The sequence below is a fragment of the Serpula lacrymans genome, assembly GCF_000218685.1.
Source record: "Serpula lacrymans var. lacrymans S7.9 unplaced genomic scaffold SERLAscaffold_16, whole genome shotgun sequence".
NCBI lineage: Eukaryota > Fungi > Basidiomycota > Agaricomycetes > Boletales > Serpulaceae > Serpula > Serpula lacrymans.
Window position 1 is genome coordinate 585,338 of NW_006763305.1, and position 23,511 is coordinate 608,848.

Below are 23,511 nucleotides of genomic sequence, written 5' to 3' on the forward strand. Positions count from 1 at the left end.
TAAAACCCAAAACTTCACGATAGCCCGAAAACATTTTAAGGTAATTGTATTATTACTCCATCAGCTGACTCTCCCTGCCGAAACGTTCTCGTCCTACCCACTTAAACTTAGAGGCCGAGGGTAATGGGCGAACAGCCAATGTTGATCAAGCCGCCCTGTAAAGAGAATAATCAGCCTAAGCTGAATCAACACACTCATGGCACTCACAAATTGGTTTCCGGTGCAGCAAACAGGCTGTTGGTCGCAGGTGGATCCCGACCCAGCTCCAATCACAGTGATAGGAGAGCAACCAACACCGACTTGACCGGTGATGTCTCCGACGACAACACCAAGTAGCCCGAGGAGACTAGCAACACCAGGGTTAGATACCTGTCCCGCCAACATTAACTAATCAGTCGGTTACAATAAATGGACGACAATGAACTCATACACTTTGTACGCTGTTGCAGCAGGAAATAGATCCAGTGTTGCACTGGTTGGTGTCACGGGCGACGATCTCCGGAGTGGGAGAGGCAGTGGCAAGGAGAGCAAACAAGAGGGTGAAAGAGACAGCGGAAACACGGGAGAACATTGTGGCTAAGATGTAAAGATTGGAAAGGACTAAAAGACAGTTGGTTGTTGTGGTGAGAAGAGGATGGAGAACATAGGCTTTGAAGTGCGTGGTTTTATACCTTTCTGTTGGCCTAGACGTGCCTTGTGAAATGTCTTTTTGACGGAGTCCAGGTGCATGCTGCTTGTTCTGGGTCCCCGTAGGCCTTCAAGTTGTTCCCGCAGGTCTTCGAAAGTATTGTTCGGCAGGTGCATTAACGTGATATACCTTGGCCAGCGGATTTCCCATATATTTACTAGCTCAACCCAAGGCTCGATCTGTAGGATTATCTGTCACTGTTGGCATGTCGAGCGGTGATTTCATTCTATGAACCGCCCACCAATCGAATTTCTTGGGGTGCACAGGATATGCCGTTCACAAGTTACCGCCGTCATGGACGGAGGTACTGGAGTTCTATTCGCCTTAATTTGGTAACTCTAGTGCTCAACGGATTTTCAGTATTTGTGGTGCTTCCATGATGAGAAGTCTACATCACATCAAAGTCAGAGGCTTGATGGGGCCCCTTGACTCCAAAGTCTATACTCGGATCTTACGCGGCTCAACGCTACTTTTTCCCCGCCGTGATTAGCGCAAGATTGATGTTGTAGCTCATCGACACTTGCGAGGTGAGTTATATGGTTCCGAATATCACAAAGTGGGCGAGGTGTTCACTTGTTGGTACCTAACTTACCTACAGCATTGACATATACTTGTTGCCCAGGCACTGATCTAAGTCGAACAAGCTCGATCATCGACTCCGTGCCGCTATCTCGGTATCCCTCCACGACGAAGTCCATGAATATCAGGCTAGAACTTCAAACAACTTGGAGTTATGTCAACGCCCATCCGAGTCGTCTGCTGCGCCCTTGGGAATCCTGCCAAAACAATCATCATTATAAGCTACATCAGTGTTCAGCGTTCAACCAATGCCGAATGTGGTTGTGAGTAGATCATTTTGAAGATTAACAACACGAAGATATACTTGGGCGACATCTACTCGTGACTGCCGTGCTAGGGCACTAGGTGTTTATGGGATTTGAATTATGCACTCCACGACGTCCAAAACAGAATCAAAATTTTCACTCTTTTTTTGACCCTTACACATTGCTTCGTCTCGAATTAACGTCGACTTGAAAGGAAATCAACAACTCTCAATTACCAAACAAACATGTGAATGTATTCTAAGGTAAGTAGAACCATAACATCCCAGTCCCCACCACATTCTATAGTCAGACCTCAAACATGCATCTCTAAAGGTTGATGTTGATAGGCGAGCATCCAACATTGATCAACCCATCCTGCAGATATGCATAAAATATTGAGCCAGTCTTTGAAATCATCTTACGGAAGCTGGGACTCACGAAGTGGTTGTCTGTGCAGCAAACAGGCTCTTGGTTGCAGCTACTTCCGCCTCCAGCTCCAACACCAGTGATGGGAGAGCATTGGAAACCGACGTCGCCCACGACACCCTTGAGGGAGATACCAACAGCTGTGAGCATATCGATCACTCCAGCATCAGATGCCTGTCCAGCCAATGTCAGGCTACCAGTATATGGTTAACGACGATAAAGACGTACACTTTTTGTGCTTTGGCAGCAAGAGATAGAACCCGTGTTGCACTGATTGGTGGTGGTGTCAGGAGTGGCGACCGCAAGGAGAGCGAACAAGAGGGTGAAGGAGACGGCGGAGATGCGAGAGAACATGATTATTATGCTGAAGTGATAGAGGTAGATAGCAGAGGAGCTGATGATGAATGGAAATGGGAGTGAAGAGTATGAGTGGTGGGGTGAGTGCTTTTATACCTTTCTGTGCCAAAGGCCAGGCCTTCGCAAATTATTTTCTTTACCTGCCCACTACTAGCATCAACTTCTCCGCTAGCTGTGCCTGGTGGCTTCCGATATGTAAAATAATGAGTAGTATGTTGCAGACGGATCAAGCGAGAGGGTTCGATTACTTATCCCATTCACTCGGAAACCTGGTCTCGAACAAACTGCCACAATATCACGATCACAAGGCCGGCATCTGCAAAGTGGTCGAACTCGTTTGATAGTTTTATGGCTAAGCGCAATTCAAAAATCTGAGCTAATCCCATTTGGGTTTCCAAAACTTCCTCCAACATACTTTTGAAGACCAATTTCGGTCAGATGAGGCTTGGTGCCAGGGGACTGGCAGTATGATTTGAGGTGAGTTTACATGTCCCTTTCAGTGAAATATCAAGAGCGCATTGAAAGCTAGGGATGTCGCAAAATCCATTCCAATGGTCCTTCCCTTTGTGACATTCCGAACCTCCAATGACCTTGTACCTGTACCCTACAAATCGCGTATGCGGTTCAGCCACACTGTGTATGAAGTTTGGCCAGCTTGCGAAGAACAAGAGTTTCCAAAATAGGTAGGATGCGGCCAATACAGTAGCGATTCCCGCCAATAGAGGCGACGCGCTTGCAGGTGACGGTCCGGTGCACAATGTGATAGGCAGGACGGAGATATGTAAAATCAAGACAACAGAGAAGAAGCCTCATTGACATACTAGTAGCCGAAGCGTTTTGCTGGCCAATCGCGCATTAGAATCGTGATAGCAGGAAGACACGAAATGCTTCGCAAACATTGTACGAGAACATCGGACACCACTGGCAAGACCAACTCAATTAGCAAGGAACTTCATTGGAGGTCAAGAAAATAATTTGCAAAGACCTGGTAGCCGACACCAGGGAGGTATAAAAGCACCCACCCCACCACTCATACTCTTCACTCCCATTTCCATTCATCATCAGCTCCTCTGCTATCTACCTCTATCACTTCAGCATAATAATCATGTTCTCTCGCATCTCCGCCGTCTCCTTCACCCTCTTGTTCGCTCTCCTTGCGGTCGCCACTCCTGACACCACCACCAACCAGTGCAACACGGGTTCTATCTCTTGCTGCCAAAGCACAAAAAGTGTACGTCTTTATCGTCGTTAACCATATACTGGTAGCCTGACATTGGCGGGACAGGCCTCTGATGCTGGAGTGATCGATATGCTCACAGCTGTTGGTATCTCCCTCAAGGGTGTCGTGGGCGACGTCGGTTTCCAATGCTCTCCCATCACTGGTGTTGGAGCTGGAGGCGGAAGTAGCTGCAACCAAGAGCCTGTTTGCTGCACAGACAACCACTTCGTGAGTCCCAGCTTCCGTAAGATGATTTCAAAGACTGGCTCAATATTTTATGCATATCTGCAGGATGGGTTGATCAATGTTGGATGCTCGCCTATCAACATCAACCTTTAGAGATGCATGTTTGAGGTCTGACTATAGAATGTGGTGGGGACTGGGATGTTATGGTTCTACTTACCTTAGAATACATTCACATGTTTGTTTGGTAATTGAGAGTTGTTGATTTCCTTTCAAGTCGACGTTGATTTGTGACCTAGAAATGTGTGAGGGTTAGAAAACTGCAATTTCTCGTTCTGTTGATTACCGTAGAGTGGACAATCCAAATCCCATAAACCTCTGGTACCCCAGCACAACAGATCTGAAGGACGAGTAGATTTTGCCCAAGGATACCTATGTACTCTCAGTCTCCAAAACTATCTATCCGTGACCACAGTAGGAGTTGGTTGAACGGTGAACACTGGTGTAGCTTACAACAATGATTGCTTTGGCAGGATTCCCAGGGGTGCAGCAGACGATGGGGCGTTGGCGTTGACATAACTCTGTGGCTGTTTGTAGTGATTGCACAAGGTTCATATACGTTCATAGATGTCATCCACTGGCACACTCTAAAATTTTTACTTGATGCCAACGTGATGCAACAAGCATTTCTTAAAACTCAAACCGTACCATACAACAACAAATACATTCAACACTCTACCGTGACACAGGTCCAGGTACTTAGATCATCAACTTGAAGGATTGCGATTATACATTTATCTCCTTTCGTGATCCCCCAGACGTCGTTGTGATGTGTTGAACGCCATCTACCAACTGTGGAAATAAAGGAATGATTTCGGTCTCCTGAGTAAGCCTTTCTAGAACTGTTGGTGACTTGAAAGGTCCCCAGCTTTCAAGTTGCGTTGCTGTGCCTGATTTGATCATTATATACCATTAGACGTATAACCACACTTCTTCCAACTAGCTAGGTGTTCATCATTTATTATGCAGCATCAAGCAGGAAATGTGGCAGTAATTGGTTCGTGTTCCTAGTCTGTTCGAAGAAAGTACTATACTCTTACGGTCTTCCAAAGAATGTAGATCAATGTTTTAATTCTTAATCAACGGAGTACAGTCGAAATCACCGAGATAAGATGAGTCAGATACTGAGCTGAATCAGTCTTTTTCAAGCCTTGCCCGAGACGTATCGCCATTCAACAGGCTCTGGGTCATATACCCTCACGTGGTGTACAGGATCAGTCATCTTACCGCCATATGTCACAAGGATTTAATACCGGGCGTTACGGGGGCCTCCGACTTCTTTTATTAGAGGTAACATGCTCGGACGTTTTGAAATATCCAGACTGTTGTGTACTCATTTGTGACGATCTGTTATAGAGTCGTTTTCCAAGATCAAGGATGACTACCTCTCCATTCGTTATTTTTGGTTATGGATCCTTAATATGGAAGGTGAGTAGTACAGTTCCAGTCGGCGCTTGGTTTCACCTCAGCGACTGACAGTATCATTTTGGTTGATCGCAGCCTCCTCCACATTTCGCTTCAGAGGGTGAGACAGAGTGAGGATTTGCGAAATCGAAATTTCTGACATATGCCCCAGTTCCCGGCTTTATCAAAGGTTACGTACGACGATTCGCGCATAGATCGAGAGTTCATCGAGGAACATTTGAAGTAGGCAACCATTGCATGATTCGAGACGCACATATTTCTCACGGCTGACGAATACGACCATCAGAATCCTGGAAGAGTCGTCACTCTTATCCACAAAGAGGACTGGGATAATTTCTCGAAGCTAGTGAGTCAACCGCCATCAGTTAAGTTGCGCAAGTGGAAGCGTTGGCTAATAATTTACAAGGATCCATTCCCCGAGGATGATGTCGTCTGGGGTAATTCCGAGTCTTTTGTGAAGATTTTCATGATAAATGCTAAATTTCACTAGGAGTTGCATTTGTCATAGACCCGTTGTTTGAAACAGAAGTTCGCGCTGAACTAGGTATGTTTGTGGCAAACTTCCTTCTTTACGTACTATTCACTCGAGCCCTTCCACTGGCAACAGATTATCGAGAAAGAGTGTGTTTTATTTTTGTAATAATTTTTACTGGCGCTGATTGTGCTTCAGGATGGATATAACAAGCAGACAGTAGACATTTATTCGATAGAAAATGGTGTAGAAAAGGTTGTTATACCCGACGTAAGTCGTGATAGTTATGTATTTCAGAATGGGACTGCAGAATAACTCAACGAATACGCCCAGGCAATTGTAGGCATTGTCGTTTTATTTGTCACTTGGGAGGGATATTGACGTTTCTCCTTCATGAAGTGCTACGTTAGCAAACGTGATAATCCGTCTTTCGGTGAGTGATTTTTGCTTACATAAAAGGTATTATCATATATGTTATCATGTTCAGTGGGATCAGAGCCACTAGACGTCATCGCTCAGCGAATACTGCGCTCAGTTGGCCCTTCAGGACGGAACAAGGTTGGTTTTCTATTACATTGCTCAGCAGCTTTATTTTGGCCTTATTGCTGCGTCACAGGACTACTTGTACCATCTCGCAGACTCGGTGCGGAAACTCGCTCCCGCGTCTTATGACTCTCACTTATTTGCCCTGGAGGTCAGTACAACATCCTTTCCTACCTCTGCACTGATAATTAATGTTTGATTCTGGTGACAATTGCGCATCTGTACTAAAGGCTCGGGTTCGAGAGCTTGATGAGCTGGAAGAGATCTAAAGGGAAATAGCCAAGAAAACTAAAGAGCAGGTACAACATACTAGAGCATAGTTGTGAGATACATACCTGGCTGTACTAGTGTAAGCTATGTTGCTTATATCTGGTGTAAGTACATACCTATCGAGCTCAGTCTATTCAAGAGACGCGACATGTCACGTGCTCTGAAAATCATTATTTTCACCATCTGTCGCGATCGGGTGCAACTCCCGAGCAACTATGATATTCACCACCGTGACTCGGAAAGGCGGCGAGGCGATAGTCCAGTACAACTTTGATAATCTGACTTTTTGAGTCTTTCCATCAACTTCAGGGATGACTAGCAAGGAATTCGTAGTCTTTGGGTACGGTTCATTGATATGGAAGGTATGTCACGGTGAATCCGCGATAAACCACTTCCAGATTGCTTGCTGACACATGCTATCATTCGACGGACGTGATGTAGCCCCCGCCGCATTTCATTTCACAAGGTGAAAGGTGCGACTACGGAGAGATGTGGTCCTTCTGAAAATTTCTACAGTGCCAGGTTTCCTCAAGGGTTACGTTCGCCGCTTTGCTCAGAAATCGCATGATCATCGCGGGACGCCAGAGGTAGGTATACCACTTCATATACACCACAAGCCTAGCTCTTACATTGCTGGACGCTGTCCTAAAGAACCCCGGAAGAGTGGTCACTCTTGTGCATAAGGAGGACTGGGATAGGTTTTCGCAATCTGTGAGTCGATAGAGTGGGTACGTATACATGCATCTGACTTGGAGATACGCTCAGGATGCTTTTCCTGACGAAGATATCGTATGGGGTAAGCTTACGCGGTACCTCCCCTCTACTTCAATTAGCAGCCTAAAGGGCATTTTGGTTTTTTGCTAGGTGTCGCCTATACCATAGATCCTGCGTATGAAGCCGAAGTGCGAGATTACCTAGGTAAGAATTAGCATGTGCATAATTTGATACCCTTATCACTGAAGCAAACCCACACGCCTTTATCAGACTATCGGGAAAAGGTAAAGTAATACTTTCGCACGAAACCTTGACCCTCAAGACCGACTTTACTTCAGGACGGATATACCATGGAGACTCTAGACGTCTATAATATAGAGGATGGGGTAGAGAAAGTTGTTTTGCACGGGGTGAGTTATTTCCTTTTCCTTGTCTTGATCAGGATGTACGAAGTACTGATCTTACCGCCCTCCGATCACTTCACACAGGCTTTCGTACGTCTCCTACCATTTGTAGTTGTTCATCTCTCATTAACCAAACCCAGTGCTACGTCGGCCGTCCTGATAACCCATCGTTCAGTGAGTCCATTCGCTCGTTATCGGGAGTAGTATATCTTAAAATGCTCCAGTTGGATCTGAACCATTAGATGCTCTCGCTGAGCGGATATGGCATTCCGTCGGCCCTTCCGGGAGGAACAAGGTGAGCACCTACCCGTCAGGACGCATGATCGCGCATATTATTGAGATATTATTTATTTCAGGATTATTTATACCACCTCGCTGAATCAGTAAGAAAACTGGCCCCCGCCTCTCATGATTCCCATTTGTACGCCTTGGAGGTAAGACATCTTTCACAGTTCGCCTCAGTGAACAGCAAAATAACATAAAATGCTAATCGCTGTATCGTCTACAATGAAGACACGACTTCGAGAATTGGATAAATCGGGAGACAGCTAGAAGGATAGACGACGTATTACTGCAAAGATTTACGTGGTGTAGGAAAACAGTGTACAAGGTTAAAGAAACCAGCAATATGTATTAGCATCGAGCGTGGGTGACAGGCAAGACACAATGCGGATAAACTGTTGTTTGCACAAAACCCAGAAGACCATAAAGAAAACACCCATGAAAAACCCGTGAGGAACCCTGCATAATTTTTTTTGGTTTCTTCTATAGCTTACCTACAAGCCGAGCCCTTCTTTCACATTTTTGGGGACTGGCTGAGGACCGTCGCACCATACTGCTTGACATTGAATTCAGGCAGAGGGCTATTTGACAGCAAAGGTGTTCGTTCTAGGGACGGAGCCCGGGTATTCCGTTCGCGCTCAACAATTCTGTTCGCAGGAAGATAGTAAGAACCCGTTCACTCCGAACCAGTGACGCGGCTGGGTGATAAAGAAATAACTGACCCTCGCATGACGGCCGCAGTGGTCAAGCGCTTGGCCCGCCTCTTGCTTTGGTTGTCCTCATAACGATCTGTCTCGTCCACTATTTCTTCGGAAATGATTTCCTGATGTCATAAAGTAAATAGGCGCTCTAGGACGTGATTATAACGGACATACCTCAATGATATCTGATAAGATGAAAGGTAATATTGATCAGTGAAAATCCCAGCCCCAAGTATAGGCACGTACCTTCAAGGGTAATTACACCGATGGCTCCGCCAGCCCGCCCTGGCGTACGACTTATGAGTAACAAATGTGCTCGGCCAGTTTGGCTGGATGAACGCAAAAAGTGTGATTCAGAGGAACGAGCTCCCAAGGTATGTAATCACGCACAAGTAATCCAGTGCTTGGAAACAGTTAATAGACGGGTGCGCCTCGGGCAAGATAGAAAATGCAAAATGGGATACAGGTAGTGCTTTCGCTGGGTCATACACCAAAAGCTGGAAAAGAGTTAACCTGCCAGTACGATAATAGATGCAGTCAGCTGCACTTGGCGTACCTTTTTGATGAGAAGGAGTCCGACGAAAGCCAGGGGGTTTCCGGGCTCGTGAACAGGGAAACGTGAGTACCCACTTGTCAAACTACTGAATTGTTAGGAACACGAGGCGGAGATACACCAGAAGAATACCCACATAGCATCCACAGTCTCGTGATCTAATATGGTATCCGAACTAAGGGTCACTACATCCTACAGAAGACAAATATAATACAATGTCAGGAAACTAGGCGATTAATAAAGATAATGGTAGTGAATTTACTAACTTTGATAGGAGTCATGATTGTTTCAACGTTCTTTGTATTCAGCTCAAGAACTCCATTGAGGATACTGATTTCATCATCTCGAAGAGGTTCTTCGCCGTGACGATGGAATTGAAGGAATGACTTGAGTTCGGCTTTCTTGTACGTGTGAGCCTCATTCACTCCGAGGACATAGTCAAGAAGTTTTGCAATAGGCCAAGCAATAGGTGCTGGTAAAACGGAATCAATAGGTAACATGGAAGAACAGCGGGATTCGGCATACCGAACAAGTACATCAACGCGAGCACCAAAGGCGCACACCGTGAACCTATCGCCAGGCCATATCTCACGCTGACGGCTTGCGGAATGATCCTATGCAAGAATTATCGGTCACGCGACCAAAATGTCGAGAGCGGGAAAGTTTACGTACTCGCTATAATGGTAAATCCGGGAGGGTTCTCGTTATTTACCGCCTTGGAAGCATATAAAGGTACACATACCCAAAGATTACTAGTTCGTGTGCATGCGGGTCAGAAGATGAGAATTTCGAGTTATGATATACTTACCAATTGCTGTGGTAGAGATAACTACAGCCGCTATTCCGCCACCAAGCTTTGTGGAGGCATGTCAATAAGGCGTTAGGGATTGGTCATTGGACCTAGACTTACGGCGCCGTCCAGGAATATTGGTAAACTTTCGTTGACAACCTGTGAAAATAAAATAAATTAATTGATAAAGGGAAGGAAAACTATTCGGTCCAAACGGGCTTACAACGTTGCCTAATAGGAGCACCTGTAGTGGAAAGTCAGATCACGGAGGACAACACAAGTACGAAGATATCTCACTACTAATACCCAGTGACGACCTTTCTGCATGAGATGTAATACTGCAATTGCGAAAGTCATTTAGCATGAAAGAACGCGCAAAGGACATGGACACTCGCCTTTCTGTGCATTCTTTTTTTCTGTCAAGTCTTCTGAGGAGGTCGCCAGTACACGGAGATGAAGTTCATCAAGTCCCATGAGACCTAAAGTCAATCTGCGTAAAGTGAGGATGGTGCTCCACAAAAGGGACAAGGGAAGACAAACCCAGCAAAGACACCACCGGCAAGCACGAGAAGAGCGCTAATGACCATCTTCTCCCAGAATGCTGGAGAGCCAATTGGCTCTTCGAGAGTAACATTTGGCTTGTGGATCCATGCCCTGAAAGGAGAGGCGTATACTGAGCGGAGAAACAAGGCCAGGCCAAAGCCTGAGGGTCTCATAGTAGTAATTGATTTTCAGGAAGGGTGTGGGGAAATAGGGAAAGGTTATTAGCTTTAGCTTTCTTATAAGTATCTGATAGAGAAATCCGTTAGCCTCGGCTGTATGAGGGAAAATTACAGGGACGTATAAGTACAAACAAGCTTGGTGTGTGTCTTACCCGAATCTATGCCACCTGTACGTAACAACACGTGCTACCCCATTCCGCTGAAGTGGCTGAAAGCTACACTCAAGTCATCTTTTTTTTTATGAACAGGCTGGTGCAGAGGGTATTCTCTTCGCCCACATATTTCCTATCCTTCAAGGCGCATATATATACTCGCCCAGCTTTCCTTGGTCTTCCGTATAAGAAAGCAACAAACATGTCAGATGCTGCCAACGATCTCACGGGCCAAATCAGATCTCATCCAGGCTCAGACGGCTCCGATCATGGTACATCACCTCCAGGAAAGAGACCTCGTTTAGAGGAACCAGCTATCGAGAGCCTGGTCCCATCTCCAGATGTTCCAGATAGTGTCAAGACTGAAGGCAACAAACGTACTAAGAAAAAGGCGCGTAGTGGACGTAGACGCATTGACATAAAACCGTACTCTTCCGACGACGTTCTCTGGCATGACGTGATGGCACTCCTGGGGAAAGATGTCGTAGATAAAGCTATAGCAGAAGATACAGATTTTGAATCCCCTTTGGAGTTCAGGTCGGAGCTAGAGCTCGAGGTGCTTGAGTTATCATCAACCGGTATGTAGCCGGATCTTTTTCATTGAAAATTACAAGGTCCTTCTTATTCTTACTTTCGTATCTTACTCGCGTTTTTCGTGTTTGCACCTCGAACTACGGGCTGTCTGATATCATCTCCAGAGGAGATTAGCGCAGTACACTGCATTGTACTTTCTGTTTTCGTTTTGATTACCATTCAGCGCCCAGCGTGTGTTCGACGAGAAGTCGCCTGTGCGGGTTAGATACCGGCCACTCTAGATCCATTGATTTACGGACATAGAGGTCCTTTTCGGCAGGCCTTACTACATACTTTTCCTCTTACAAGACTGTCAGCTGAAATCGGCTACTTCATTACCTTACAGGTGATGGACTCGCGCTCGCTCCAGAACCTTATCGGCCGTGGGTCGTCGTCGTCCCCTTTTCCCTGCCAGGAGAAAAAGTTCGCGCTCGCATCTATCGTGACTCCCGGTTGCGCTCTTACGCCGACCTCCTCAGTGTCGAAGTCCCCAATCCTGAGCTCCGCAACCCGAGCAACGTGAAGTGCAAGTACTTTGGTCAATGTTCTGGGTGCCAGTATCAGGTAATGATTATATTTTATTGATGTCTTATAACACTCCTAATGAATTTATGTCTCTGTCTCTTAGATGCTCCCGTACGAGACACAGCTTGATATTAAGCGAAATGTTGTCATAAAAGCATACCAAAACTACTCCTGTATGTTTTATGCCGTTGAATATCATTTCACGTTCTCATAGACTCTCTTAGCTTTACCAGCGTCGTCAGTACCTGAAGTTCTACCTACAATTGCATCACCTCTGCAATATGGATATCGCACAAAAATCACCCCTCACTTCGAGGCTGCTCCGAAGAGGGCACGGCTGGAGCCGCCTGAAGACAAAAGTGAAAAGCCGAGCTGGCTCAAAATTGGGTTCAACGAGATTGGCAGACGTACGGTAGTGGTGGATATCGAGGCAAGTAGACAACAGGCTTCAAAATTCATAAACAGACCATCTAAGCGGTTGCACTTATGTAGGAATGCCCAATCGCGACGCCAGTACTAAACGAGGCGCTTGGTCCTATACGGGACGATATCATCAAGTAAGTCGCGTTTTTTTTAGTTCTCGACCTTTGTCTGACTGTTTTTCTCAGGAACATATGGAACTACAAGAGAGGAGTGTCATTATTACTTCGAGATTCGATAGAGACACCACCATCAAGTACTGATACCTCGGCAGAGTCCTCATCAGACCCTGTAGATGCACTCGCCTCTGAACTCGAAAAACATGTCTGCGTTACCAATCACAAGACGACAGTACGCGAACGGGTCGGTGACATGTTCTTCGAGTTCCCAGGTGGGTCTTTCTTCCAGAACAACAACTCCATTCTTGGTCCTCTTACCGACTACGTCCACGACGCGATCTTCCCCTCCTCTCCCGAGCTCGCGCTTGCTGAGCGCCCGACGCACCTCGTAGACGCGTACTGCGGAAGCGGGCTCTTCTCCATCATGCTCTCTCCCCATTTCACGACCGTAGCCGGAATCGAGCTCTCCTCCGACTCTATCAAGTCAGCCGTGCACAACGCTCAGCTGAATAATATTCCAGAGGGGAAGTGTACGTTCCGTACAGGCGATGCCGCGAACATCTTTGCAGCCGTCGGCGAGTTCCCGCCGGAGCGCACGGCCGTCATCATCGACCCGCCTCGCAAAGGCTGCGACGAGAAATTCATCGAGCAACTTCTGGCGTTCAAGTCTAAGACGGTGGTGTATGTGAGCTGCAATGTCCACACGCAGGCGAGGGATATTGGTATGATCCTGGGGAAGACGGTAGGCGAAGAGGGGAGGAAGTATGTTTTGGAAAGCTTAAGGGGCTTTGATCTATTCCCGCAGACGGCACACGTAGAGTCCGTCGCCGTACTTCGTTTACTGTAAAAAAAATTCGGGGCTGATTTATTCATGATATCGCGATGCACTGGATGAGCTAAGTGCTGTAATTCTTTGCACATTGGTTGAACGTGTTCTCAATACTTCTTGCCCTCGTCTGATATGTCTCCTCCAAACTTCTTCTTCGTGCCAGATATCCGATTTTGAATGACTCGTTTATCTTCGGCCGAAAAGAATAGAGATAGCATAAAAGCCTTATCCTGGCCGCACAAATTCTTGAAGTCTCCCGCTCCATCGAGCTGCAGTCTGAAATTCGATTGTAACGATTGCAAACTTCTGTCCCCTCTGTCCCCCCAATAATCTCCACCTTACGAACCGTGCCAGTTTTATCAAAACATTTCACCGCATCATTAGTTCACCAGAGTCTTATCTCACACAAGCGCCGTATCTAAAAAGTGACTCGATCGCTCCTGTGGCTGTACGGTGCTGACTGCCTTTTTAGGACTTCGAGTCGCTGATCGACTTTGGAGTCATCCAACTTTGAAAAGGTACGAAAACATAAAATTTTAAAAAAGTCGCCCTCTGCGCTTTCCACTAAAAAACATTATACTATGTCTGACATATCAGCGTGTGCAACTGCGATGACCGTCGATTCCAAATCCCAAAATGGAGTGAATGGACACTCCGCCGCTACTCCAGCCGAAAAGATTCAGAATATCAATGGGCAAGGAGGCCAACCTGAATTGGCCAAACTTGATGTGCGTTCCGTCTCCTCAAAACATCAGAAGAAGATGATTCAGATCTGAGTATATCCTTCAAGGCTTCAAAATTGACCATAGAACTCGCCACTTGCCTGAAACCTCTCCAAGAGCCTGAGACCCTGCGATTTGGAATGGCGAGTGTCATCGAGTATGTTTGGGTTACCGGTTGTGGGTCCTGATCCAATGGATGGATTTACAGAATTTCACGGACCATATGATCGTCGCAACTTTCGACCCTTTGACTGGGTGGTCTATCCCAGAACTCAAACCATACGGACCCTTGACTCTCGATCCATCATGTTCATGTTTTCACTACTGCCCCAACGTTTTCGAAGGTATGAAGGTGAGTGCATCTCAATGCTCTCAACAGGAGCATCAGGAGCGATCAGCACGTATCTCAACGATCGCAACAAGGCACACCTTGGTCCTGATGGAAAACCAAGACTCTTCAGACCGAATATGAACATGCGACGTCTGGAAGGATCGGCGGAACGCATGGCCTTACCAGTGAGTTGAACTCCGATTATCCTTCCCCGCGATCTAGGCTGCTCATCATTTACAGCCAATCGACGGCGACGAAGTGCTCAAGCTGGTCAAAGTTCTGGTCACCACAGACGCCCGGTGGATACCCGAGGGCGAGTCTTTCAGCCTGTATCTTAGACCCACTATCATTGGCACGCGAGCTTGTGAGTCCTTTCGTCCCATCTGTTTCGTCTATCTCACACTTACGCACCCTGAAGCTCTCGGAGTCACCGCATCCGATTCCGCCATGCTGTACATCATCGCGTCTCCCTCAGGACCCTACTTCCCCCAGGGCTTCAGGCCAATGTCGCTCTTCGCCATGGGAGAGAACGTGCGCGCGTGGCCTGGTGGTACTGGCGGACACAAAGTAGGCGGAAACTACGCACCTGCGTTCCTCCCGCAGAGGATTGCTGCGAAGCAGGGGTATGATCAGGTTCTGTGGTTGTTTGGGGAGGAAAAGAACATTACGGAGGCGGGTGCTATGAACTTCTTCGTTGTAGTCCAGCGTGATGATGGAGGTTTGTGTTTCCGATGGATTCAGTCTTGAGCTGAGTACTCACTTGGGTTCTCGCTTTTGTTCAGATATGGACGTCATAACGGCACCTCTGGATGGCACTATTCTCCCCGGTGTGACGCGGGCATCGTGTCTGATCATCGCCGCCGACCCATCCTTCCAAGAGAAGTATAAACTACGCCTGCACATCCACGAGCGGACTTTCACGATGAAGGAGCTGATGCAGTGGTCGGAGCAGGGCAAGCTGGTCGAGGCGTTCTGTGTGGGCACAGCGGTCAGTGTCGGGTCTGTAAATAGAATTGGGTTTGAGGGGAAGGAGATCACGCTCCCGTTGAATGGAGCAGTTCTGGGGCCTGTGAGCTACGCCATCCGAGAGCAAGTGTTGGGTATCCAGGAGGGACGGGTGCAGTGGGAGGACTGGAGCGTTCTCTGTGAGGAATAGACATCATCTTTATATCTATAAAATGTATCTCGGGATGTACTTTGTGATGCTGATATACACTAGGATTTTGTACAGTACTGACTTTGCGTGTGCAGTAGTTGTCCAGCACTGACCGGAATAGGTAACGACATGTGCCCGTTACCATAAACTGCACGTGGTCCGTGCGCGCGAGATGAAACGGCTATAAAGGGGGCATGGAAAGAAAATGACTCCCCATCTCTTGTGCTCGGGCATGTACTGTCGCCAGTGAGGTCTTTACCGAGGCACAGTCTTTTGCTGATTGCAAATTACACATCCGAACCCGTCTGTTAGCTTCGGCTTTCAGCAATTTTTGAAAACCCTTTTCTGCAGTGAAGCTTTTACAAATTAGCTGAGCAGGACATTCTTGTCTAGGAATGGATCCGGTAGTGGCAGGAGGAGGATTAGCAGTAGTGTAAATAGATTAGTTTGAACATGCATCTTGCAATGAGATATTTTTTGTCATATTTTTGAGGTTCTGAGGTTGTCAAGTTTATTGAGTCTCGTTGGGCGGCATCTGAATCAATGCAGACACATCGTTCTTTATGTTGAACTCCTAATGTCTATGTACTGGTCTAATGATGATAGATAACTATTATAACGTGTATATACTGTATGTTCGGAATGCAGTCAGTTCTCAAAACAAGCAATCAAACAAATGCGAGCGTTATACCGACCAGAGCGATGACAACAAGAGTTGCTTGTCGCGGTGACAAAGAGTGTCCAGCTCCAGTGGCCTTGTCACTAAATTGAAAATTCGGACAGAGACTGCGTGACTTGCCCAAGAGATTCATAGGCATCAACACCTGTCCCTTGAGGTATCAGCGACAATCAATCGCTCTCAAAGAAGAATATGAGGTCGCACCTGAGGCATCCCCTTCAGAGCCTTGACAGTCATCCCCCCCTTGCTGTCTGCCTGAATCGTATTGCAGGTCAAGACGTCTATCACATATTCATGCGCACCGAACGCAGAATGTACAGTCCAGGCCACATCTTCGGTTGCGTTACTCCCAACGTTAGTCAGAAGAGCAATCATAGGCGGCTTTGAGACAGCGAGCATTGAACTATTGCTCTGGTTCATAAATGTCATCTACACATTTGGTCAGGCTCACTAATAAGTTTTAGTCGTTCAAAATGAGTTTCGTACAGGATTTGTCAGGAAGTAGGACGTCTGAGGTGCAATCGCTGCCTTCCTAGCAGCGTTGAGTGTCTTCATATGTGACACGTAAGGCCCATTTGTATCAAAGTTGGACAACCAGAGCCTGACAAGGGATTCAAAATATCAGTGTACTAGTCAAAAGTACAACAAGTCGTTTTACGCTTCACGATTGTTGGGGTCTGAACCCCCTTGATATCCCTGTTCTTGCCCTGTTCATAACATAACGTGAACACGACGCCAAAACTGGGAAGTAAAAGGCATACCATAGTAGAGAACGGGAATGCCATCAGTGATGAAGGGCCAAGTGATAGCGTTCGTAATCAACTATTGTTTCATGTTTTGCGCCGGTAAGGTCCGAATTTCAGCATAGGAAAGCGAGTGGTGAAAAGAAAAAAAGCCTTACATACCGCCGTGTCGTTCGTTAGCGATGTAAATCTCGGCTGATCATGGTTCTCGAGGAACGTCCCTGTCATGAACGTGCTACTCTTGTAGATATTTTGTGCCGACTCAATCGTATCTACCAACGCAGAAAGGTTTCCCTGTGGCGAGGAGAATGCGGATACCAAGGGATAATAGGAAGGATATTCCAGTACAGCGTCCATGACCTCTGTGACAACCCGTGAGCATAGGGCTCTCAAACAACAAATAGGCCAACGTACGTGTGTAAGGAGCCACATATGAGGTATCATTACTCAGGACCTTGTCAATTTGGATGAGGATATCAACAAAATGGGTTAGGCTAAACATACCTCCCCAAGTGAGAACACCCCCGCATTTTCGGTAAACCACGCCCAAAAGCTGGAATGGATGTGCTTGGCAGAATCGAGTCTTATCCCGTCCACGCCATACTCCTGTACAACACCACTAATCCACGTCTCCAGCGCTGTCACCACGCTGGGATTGTCCGTGTTGATATCCGCCCGAGGAAGTGTCGAGTCTCCGGGCCAGCATTGCTGGACCTCCGTTTGATTATTGTCGTCTGTGATATAGCATAGCTGGTGGAATTGATCTGGGGCTGAGAAGGGCACGAGGGAAGTAAGATTTAGACCGTTGGGCGATACCATGTCGTTGACGACAACATCGAGCATGAGGTACATATCCCTAGCGTGGAGAGCGGCGCTGAGGTTCTTGAGATCTTCGGCAGTTCCAAAATGTGGGTTCAGAGACGTCATGTCTTGGGTCCAATACCTGTAAGCGACAATTTTAGACGATGTGGTAATGGTGTCCTGGAATGGTTGTCAGACTCACCCGTGGTATGCTTGCCCATATGCCGTCGTGTTCTCGATATTTGCCACGACGGGAGATATCCATACAGCGTCGAAACCCATATCCTGGATATAGTCTAGATGATCGATGATACCCTGCCACGTTCCGCCACAATATTGGCGCAAAGAAGTATCACATGTAACATTACTGTTAGAACTGGAGTCATTGGCAAGAGCGAATCTGTCCGTCACAAGCTGCGGACAATGGTGTCCACTTTAGCCACGTAAAACGAAACAAAGGTGCATTGCTCGCTCACCTGATAAATCGATCGTGAACGCCATTGGTCAGCAGTTGCTGCGTACGATCCTAAAGTAAAGAATGTGACGACTGTCAGCACGACAGTCAAAGAGGAAATCATTCTGAAATCGAATGACTGTGGAACTTGAAGTGTACAAAGGAAAGAAAGCAGACGAATGGACGTGGTTACGGGGGTGAACCAACCATAGGTGCTGCGTTTTTACTCCTTGCCGTGGCAAAACAGATCGGCAAGTAGTAGAACTAGCAAGTTCTTCGAATTCGCGTAAGTATACTTATCGTAGGAAGGGTACGACATTAATGTCCGCGCGCCGCAGTCACGTGCTCGTAAAATCATTGTATCTTCTATTATCCGCCCGCTGTGGTCATCGTTGAAAAGCGGCGGTACTCATGGAGCACTTAAATTGCTTGCAGAACTTCTGGTTATAGATCCTGAGCCCTGATGTATACATTGTGGCACGGACGATTATTTATTGCCACCAAGCAGAGTAGTACCCGACTGAACGGAATCTCGGTATAAAAACGTTCGCCCACACAATGAATCTTGAGTTACATTCTCACTCGGCAGAAGAGCGATGACATACTCAAAAGTTATATTTGACCCTCGCCCTCCATTCTACGAAAGAAGGCCAAATCCAATAAAGAAAATGACCCACTCTCATTGTCCATGGCATCCAAATTGTCCTATCTCCATGATCTATAGCCTTGATGCACCTCAAGGCCACCACTTCCCGTTTGATGCCGTGCTTGTTGGGATCCGCCTCGTGAACTTCGGTGCTATCAACGGCAGACGCTCGGAAATCGCCCTCGATAGTGGCTGGTAAACAAAATGAAAATGTGATTGATGGATGTTCGATGGCTAGTGCTTGGTACAAGGCCAATGATGCAGCTTTAGTAGATGCGTAGATCGTGCGAGTAGGTGGTGGAATGATAGCTGCTATGGTTGACAAGAGTAGAATTGAAGGAGAAGCCGAGGACGACGAAAGTAGGGGAATCTGACTTCCTGTAAGCCTTGATTAGCAAGTATGACTTAAGACGAACACCTACAAATGTCACAGCAGCAGTGAAGGGTCCGAAAAAATTTCCACTGGTCGCGACGTTACATATATCGGTCGCCTTACTTATACCCTCCCTCGTCGCTTGAGGGATATGTCCGCCTTTCTTGTTAAACTCGACGCCAGCCACTGTCATCAAGGGCTGTAGGGCAGATACGCCCGCAGTAACTATAAGAGTATCCACACCACTCCATTCTAACGACACAATAATAAACAGTTAGAGTAACCTAAACGTAAAACTGCATTAAGTGCTCGCCTTTCTCCAGTACAGCGCGTAGATTGACCATATCGTCCACGTTCGCTAAATCACCTCGGATGCCAAGTATCTTCTCTTTGGACTTTACATACGTCGCTGCCTTGGAGATCGCCTTGCACTCTTCCACGACATTGGCCAGTTTATCTTCTCTGCGGCCTACGACACAGACTCTGGCACCCCGCGCAGTATACTGATGAGCTAGAGTGCGGCCTACACCGCTGGTCGCACCGAGGATGAGAACTCGTTCCTGAGCTCTGGGAACCTTGCGAGAGCGCCTGAGGCTACGAGCAGCACGGACGACATGATGGATACAGAAAAGCAGGGATAATGCGCCTAGAGATAAAGAAGAAGGGTATAAGTATGGATAGCGTTCAAGTTCACGACACCATTCGGCGACTGTAGACATCATCACTGTCACAGAACGAAAGGAGAAAGGGCACGCTCCGACATATGGAACCCTAACCCTATACTGCCTGCTGGTATCAGCGCGATGCAACCGCGCGTTCTTGGTCTTCCATGGAGTCCCAACCACCACCGTCAACTGAAGAAGGTCAGGATGATTATTCTGCGTCAGGCCCTCTTCTTGTAGGAAAGTTGCAAGAAGTAGGCATTCATCCCAATGATATCAAGAAACTCGCAGAAGCTGGATTAAACACAGTCGAGGCCGTAGCATTCACTCCCAAGAAACATCTGTTAGCTATCAAGGGAATTTCAGAACAGAAGGCCGACAAGATAATTGCAGAAGGTAGGCAGGCCTCCACGTGAAAGTAGTTCTGTCGACTAACGTGACGCGTCTGGTAACACAACAGCTCAGAAGATTGTTCCTCTTGGATTTCAGAGCGCCACGGAAGTACATGCGCGTAGATCAGAGCTTGTTCATATAACTACTGGTTCAAAACAACTTGATGCTTTACTAGGAGGTATATTGAAAATTAACAGTTGTCAAACTCCTCTGTCCTCACTTTGACTGGTCCAGGCGGTATTGAAACAGGGGCCATAACAGAACTTTTTGGAGAATTTCGAACTGGTAAATCACAACTATGCCACACACTCGCCGTTACGTGTCAGCTTCCCGTAAACATGGGAGGTGGAGAAGGAAAATGTCTGTATATCGACACTGAAGGCACCTTTCGTCCTGTCCGTCTTTTGGCGGTCGCAGAGCGGTATGGGCTCAGCGGCGAAGAGGTCCTCGACAATGTCGCGTATGCAAGAGCATATAATGCAGACCACCAGAACTCATTACTCACCAGTGCTAGCGCATTGATGTCAGAATCGAGGTATATAAGGCGCATATAGCCAAGGTTTGCTACGTAACTGAACTTGATTTGATCAGGTTCTGCCTTCTTATCGTTGACTCTTGCACAGCCCTCTATAGAACAGATTTCAGTGGACGTGGAGAGCTGTCCGCTCGTCAAACTCATCTGGGGAAATTTCTACGCACTTTGCAACGTTTAGCAGATGAAGTACGTGTTTTACAATGATTTGGCCAAGCAGGTATTATAATCACCGTACCACAGTTTGGAATCGCTGTCGTAGTTACAAACCAGGTCATGTCAAACCCTGATGCATCGGCCGGACCCTATGCTTCCAACGAGAAGAAGCCTATAGGAGGCAACATCATGGCCCATGCTTCCACCACCCGGTAATCTATGCTTATCTCTCTTTTTTATTATTTTTATTTATTTATCACATTACTCATTTACAAATTCCAGCCTTCAATTGAAAAAAGCTCGAGGCAATACCCGAACGTGCAAGATTTATGATTCACCCTGTCTCCCCGAAATGGAAACTCAATTTGCTATCCTACCCAGCGGAATTGGCGATCCGGAGGAGGAAGCCTAATGTGTTTATTACAATAGCGACCTCGTCAAGTGCATTGTAACGATATCAGCAGCCCCTGTAATACAATAACAGAAGAAGTCTTTGATCACATCCTTTGCGCGTGTAGAGGTTAGTTCGTCTTGTTCAATCAAATTTTGTTGTAGCCTTTAAGCCTGCCAACGTGTCACAAATGAAATTTGTAAGTGCTTTCGCATCTCTCACTGGTTTATCTCTGTTAGGATATTTGGGAGAAATTAGAACGCCTTTAATTTGAGCAAGGCAACATCGTGGTGGTAGTGAGTCAGAGTCATTGGGCCAGAGTTATTTTGGGGGGATAGAAGACCATATTAGAGAAGTCGTCGTTCCAACCTGAGCGGCTGGGCCGTGAGGGTGCTGATTGATGTGCGAGGGCTATGTATGCCACATGGGCGCACATCTACTCGGAGGCTCCGTCATCGACACGCTGCACAAGGTGTCCACTAACTAGGTGAACGATTATCGACATGCATCTGATTTGCACTGAGTGTCTCCTTATCACCAGGTACTACTACATCTTTGAACAGCAGGAATAACGATCCTAGGTTGTCTTTCTGCGAATGGGATTTGTGTAATTTCAAGGTAAGCAAAGCGAATGCGTCTCGCTCAAGCTAGCTATTGTCTTTAGAATAGATATGATTTTCGGTAGGTATATGAAAATCATCGAGGTGAGTGGTGTATTATCATTGATCATCATAGTAAGCGCGCGCTCTTTATGTTCTTCTTCAGGTCTTCTTTTGTTGGCGTTTATCCGCGATATCAACAACCAACACACAGCTTTATCGATATCAATAACTATGGAGTCAAACATAATGCTGCAGGTTCCACCTTCGTTGAACCTGAGCGACAACAGCAATAAAACATCGGACAAGTAAGTATCTTGCCAACGGCCTAGTGTGCAACACTTTATAAGTTGATCTATAGCATACAGGAGGAGCCTGCAAAGGCCATTATCCCAGAGCGCACTGGTCTAAACGCTGCTGCTGACTCGTGAGTAACTTGAAGTATACAACGTTACAACCTGCTAACCTCGAGATAGGGCGCGGCAAGGCTTATGGACATCTCCGCAAGAGGACGAAGAAAAATGCGCGAACGTGTGAGTAGTACAAATAGACATTCTATCAGCTTACTGGCACAATTGCAGGAAGGACATTTTGCAAGATATCCTCGAGACTCTTCGGGATTCGACTGTTGCTGGGGCAACTGGGAAGGATACGCGATCGCGATTTTGGGCGAAGTATAAGAAGGTGGCAGAGGAGCATGATACTGAGTTCCTAGAGAGATACAATGGGGAGATGGATATCGTACTGATTTTCGTAAGTCTGCGCTATGTGACTGGGATTAGCTGTAATCGAAAAGAGTGCTACAGTCTGGTCTCTTTGCGGCAGTCAGCACTTCTTTCATTGTCGCGATGGAGTCTAGCTTGAGCCCGGACCCGAGCGATACGACAAATGCACTGCTAATGCAACTCGTGCAGGTTGCACTCGGCAATATTACTACAGCGGGAAGTAGTTCGGCGCCCCCTATATGGACAGGTCCATCACAAACGGATATCTGGATCCAAGCCATCTCGTATGCCAGTCTCTCAACGACTCTTCTGGCAGCTTTCGGTGCAGTACTTGGTAAGCAATGGCTAGGCTATTACAAGTCGAGTCGTTATGGTCGCGGATCTCTCGAGGAGCGAGGCAAACGTCGTCAAGAGAAGATGAACGGTATCACTACTTGGTACTTTGATGCCGTGGTACAATCTTTCCCAGTCCTTCTGCAGTGCTCGTTGTTTCTCTTTGGGGTTGCATTGGGAGCCAATCTGTGGTTCCAGCAACAAACTATAGCCAGCGTCATCATCGGAACAACAGCGTTTGGCGTTCTTTTCTATGCATTCACCGTTCTCGCTTCCTTAATTTCTCCGGCATGTCCATTCCAAACTCCAGTGTCAACAGTCGCGCGCTATGTGGGAAGCAGGTTTCATATTGACCGTAAGTTTTTCTATGTTTGTTCTTCTATGCTTGGCACTCTTTGAAGTGGCATTGGTCTGTGAATCCTAGGTTTCCTCCAGAAGGTATCTGTCTTTTGCCAAAATTTCATTTGGATGACGTATACGTTCGGGAGACTGTTGAAGCGCAAGTTATACATTAATCGTACGTTCATGCTAGCTACTATTATCTTTCAATCTATACCAACCCAT

The 23,511-nt window shown here is 46.8% G+C and overlaps 9 protein-coding genes across 9 annotated transcripts; 4 read left to right on the plus strand and 5 right to left on the minus strand.

The window, feature by feature from the left end:
- Positions 1 to 37: 37 nt before the first annotated feature.
- Positions 38 to 636, minus strand: slh17 (hydrophobin; the record flags this gene model as incomplete). Its single annotated transcript, XM_007323805.1, has 3 exons — positions 38 to 155; positions 208 to 369; positions 431 to 636. The coding sequence occupies 3 exons, from the start codon at positions 569 to 571 to the stop codon at positions 108 to 110; spliced, it is 351 nt and encodes a 116-aa protein (XP_007323867.1).
- A 1,089-nt stretch (positions 637 to 1,725) lies between these two features.
- slh16 (hydrophobin) lies at positions 1,726 to 2,356 on the minus strand (the record flags this gene model as incomplete). The annotated part of the gene is made up of 3 exons (XM_007323674.1): positions 1,726 to 1,887; positions 1,951 to 2,112; positions 2,167 to 2,356. 3 exons carry the CDS (start codon positions 2,290 to 2,292, stop codon positions 1,840 to 1,842), a joined length of 336 nt encoding a protein of 111 aa, XP_007323736.1.
- Positions 2,357 to 3,044: 688 nt separating this feature from the next.
- On the plus strand, positions 3,045 to 3,973 carry slh15 (hydrophobin; the record flags this gene model as incomplete). Its single annotated transcript, XM_007323675.1, has 3 exons — positions 3,045 to 3,526; positions 3,581 to 3,742; positions 3,806 to 3,973. The coding sequence occupies 3 exons, from the start codon at positions 3,401 to 3,403 to the stop codon at positions 3,851 to 3,853; spliced, it is 336 nt and encodes a 111-aa protein (XP_007323737.1).
- A 1,100-nt stretch (positions 3,974 to 5,073) lies between these two features.
- On the plus strand, positions 5,074 to 6,658 carry SERLADRAFT_358522 (uncharacterized protein; the record flags this gene model as incomplete). The annotated part of the gene is made up of 13 exons (XM_007323676.1): positions 5,074 to 5,185; positions 5,258 to 5,282; positions 5,334 to 5,404; positions 5,469 to 5,528; positions 5,589 to 5,619; positions 5,673 to 5,726; positions 5,790 to 5,803; positions 5,853 to 5,924; positions 5,988 to 5,993; positions 6,054 to 6,087; positions 6,142 to 6,212; positions 6,271 to 6,348; positions 6,428 to 6,658. 13 exons carry the CDS (start codon positions 5,135 to 5,137, stop codon positions 6,464 to 6,466), a joined length of 606 nt encoding a protein of 201 aa, XP_007323738.1.
- Positions 6,659 to 8,062: 1,404 nt separating this feature from the next.
- SERLADRAFT_453556 (uncharacterized protein) lies at positions 8,063 to 10,765 on the minus strand (the record flags this gene model as incomplete). Its single annotated transcript, XM_007323677.1, has 16 exons — positions 8,063 to 8,514; positions 8,590 to 8,690; positions 8,743 to 8,753; positions 8,815 to 8,897; positions 8,959 to 9,065; positions 9,125 to 9,206; positions 9,258 to 9,313; positions 9,388 to 9,593; positions 9,647 to 9,735; positions 9,858 to 9,873; positions 9,930 to 9,975; positions 10,032 to 10,070; positions 10,135 to 10,155; positions 10,209 to 10,249; positions 10,307 to 10,401; positions 10,452 to 10,765. The coding sequence occupies 16 exons, from the start codon at positions 10,625 to 10,627 to the stop codon at positions 8,382 to 8,384; spliced, it is 1,302 nt and encodes a 433-aa protein (XP_007323739.1).
- A 480-nt stretch (positions 10,766 to 11,245) lies between these two features.
- SERLADRAFT_453558 (uncharacterized protein) lies at positions 11,246 to 13,352 on the plus strand (the record flags this gene model as incomplete). The annotated part of the gene is made up of 6 exons (XM_007323678.1): positions 11,246 to 11,363; positions 11,705 to 11,922; positions 11,987 to 12,056; positions 12,108 to 12,313; positions 12,376 to 12,440; positions 12,492 to 13,352. 6 exons carry the CDS (start codon positions 11,246 to 11,248, stop codon positions 13,267 to 13,269), a joined length of 1,455 nt encoding a protein of 484 aa, XP_007323740.1.
- Positions 13,353 to 13,747: 395 nt separating this feature from the next.
- Positions 13,748 to 15,536, plus strand: SERLADRAFT_402126 (uncharacterized protein; the record flags this gene model as incomplete). The annotated part of the gene is made up of 8 exons (XM_007323679.1): positions 13,748 to 13,769; positions 13,849 to 13,979; positions 14,042 to 14,116; positions 14,182 to 14,325; positions 14,397 to 14,489; positions 14,545 to 14,668; positions 14,723 to 15,022; positions 15,087 to 15,536. The coding sequence occupies 7 exons, from the start codon at positions 13,863 to 13,865 to the stop codon at positions 15,458 to 15,460; spliced, it is 1,227 nt and encodes a 408-aa protein (XP_007323741.1).
- Positions 15,537 to 16,128: 592 nt separating this feature from the next.
- Positions 16,129 to 19,161, minus strand: SERLADRAFT_418400 (glycoside hydrolase family 13 protein; the record flags this gene model as incomplete). The annotated part of the gene is made up of 13 exons (XM_007323680.1): positions 16,129 to 16,284; positions 16,344 to 16,420; positions 16,442 to 16,568; positions 16,626 to 16,740; positions 16,798 to 16,846; positions 16,901 to 16,961; positions 17,045 to 17,244; positions 17,297 to 17,336; positions 17,387 to 17,825; positions 17,886 to 18,097; positions 18,160 to 18,209; positions 18,720 to 18,774; positions 18,815 to 19,161. The coding sequence occupies 13 exons, from the start codon at positions 18,830 to 18,832 to the stop codon at positions 16,129 to 16,131; spliced, it is 1,599 nt and encodes a 532-aa protein (XP_007323742.1).
- Positions 19,162 to 19,440: 279 nt separating this feature from the next.
- SERLADRAFT_443082 (uncharacterized protein) lies at positions 19,441 to 19,875 on the minus strand (the record flags this gene model as incomplete). The annotated part of the gene is made up of 1 exon (XM_007323681.1): positions 19,441 to 19,875. One exon carries the CDS (start codon positions 19,873 to 19,875, stop codon positions 19,441 to 19,443), a length of 435 nt encoding a protein of 144 aa, XP_007323743.1.
- Between the last annotated feature and the right edge of the window lie 3,636 nt (positions 19,876 to 23,511).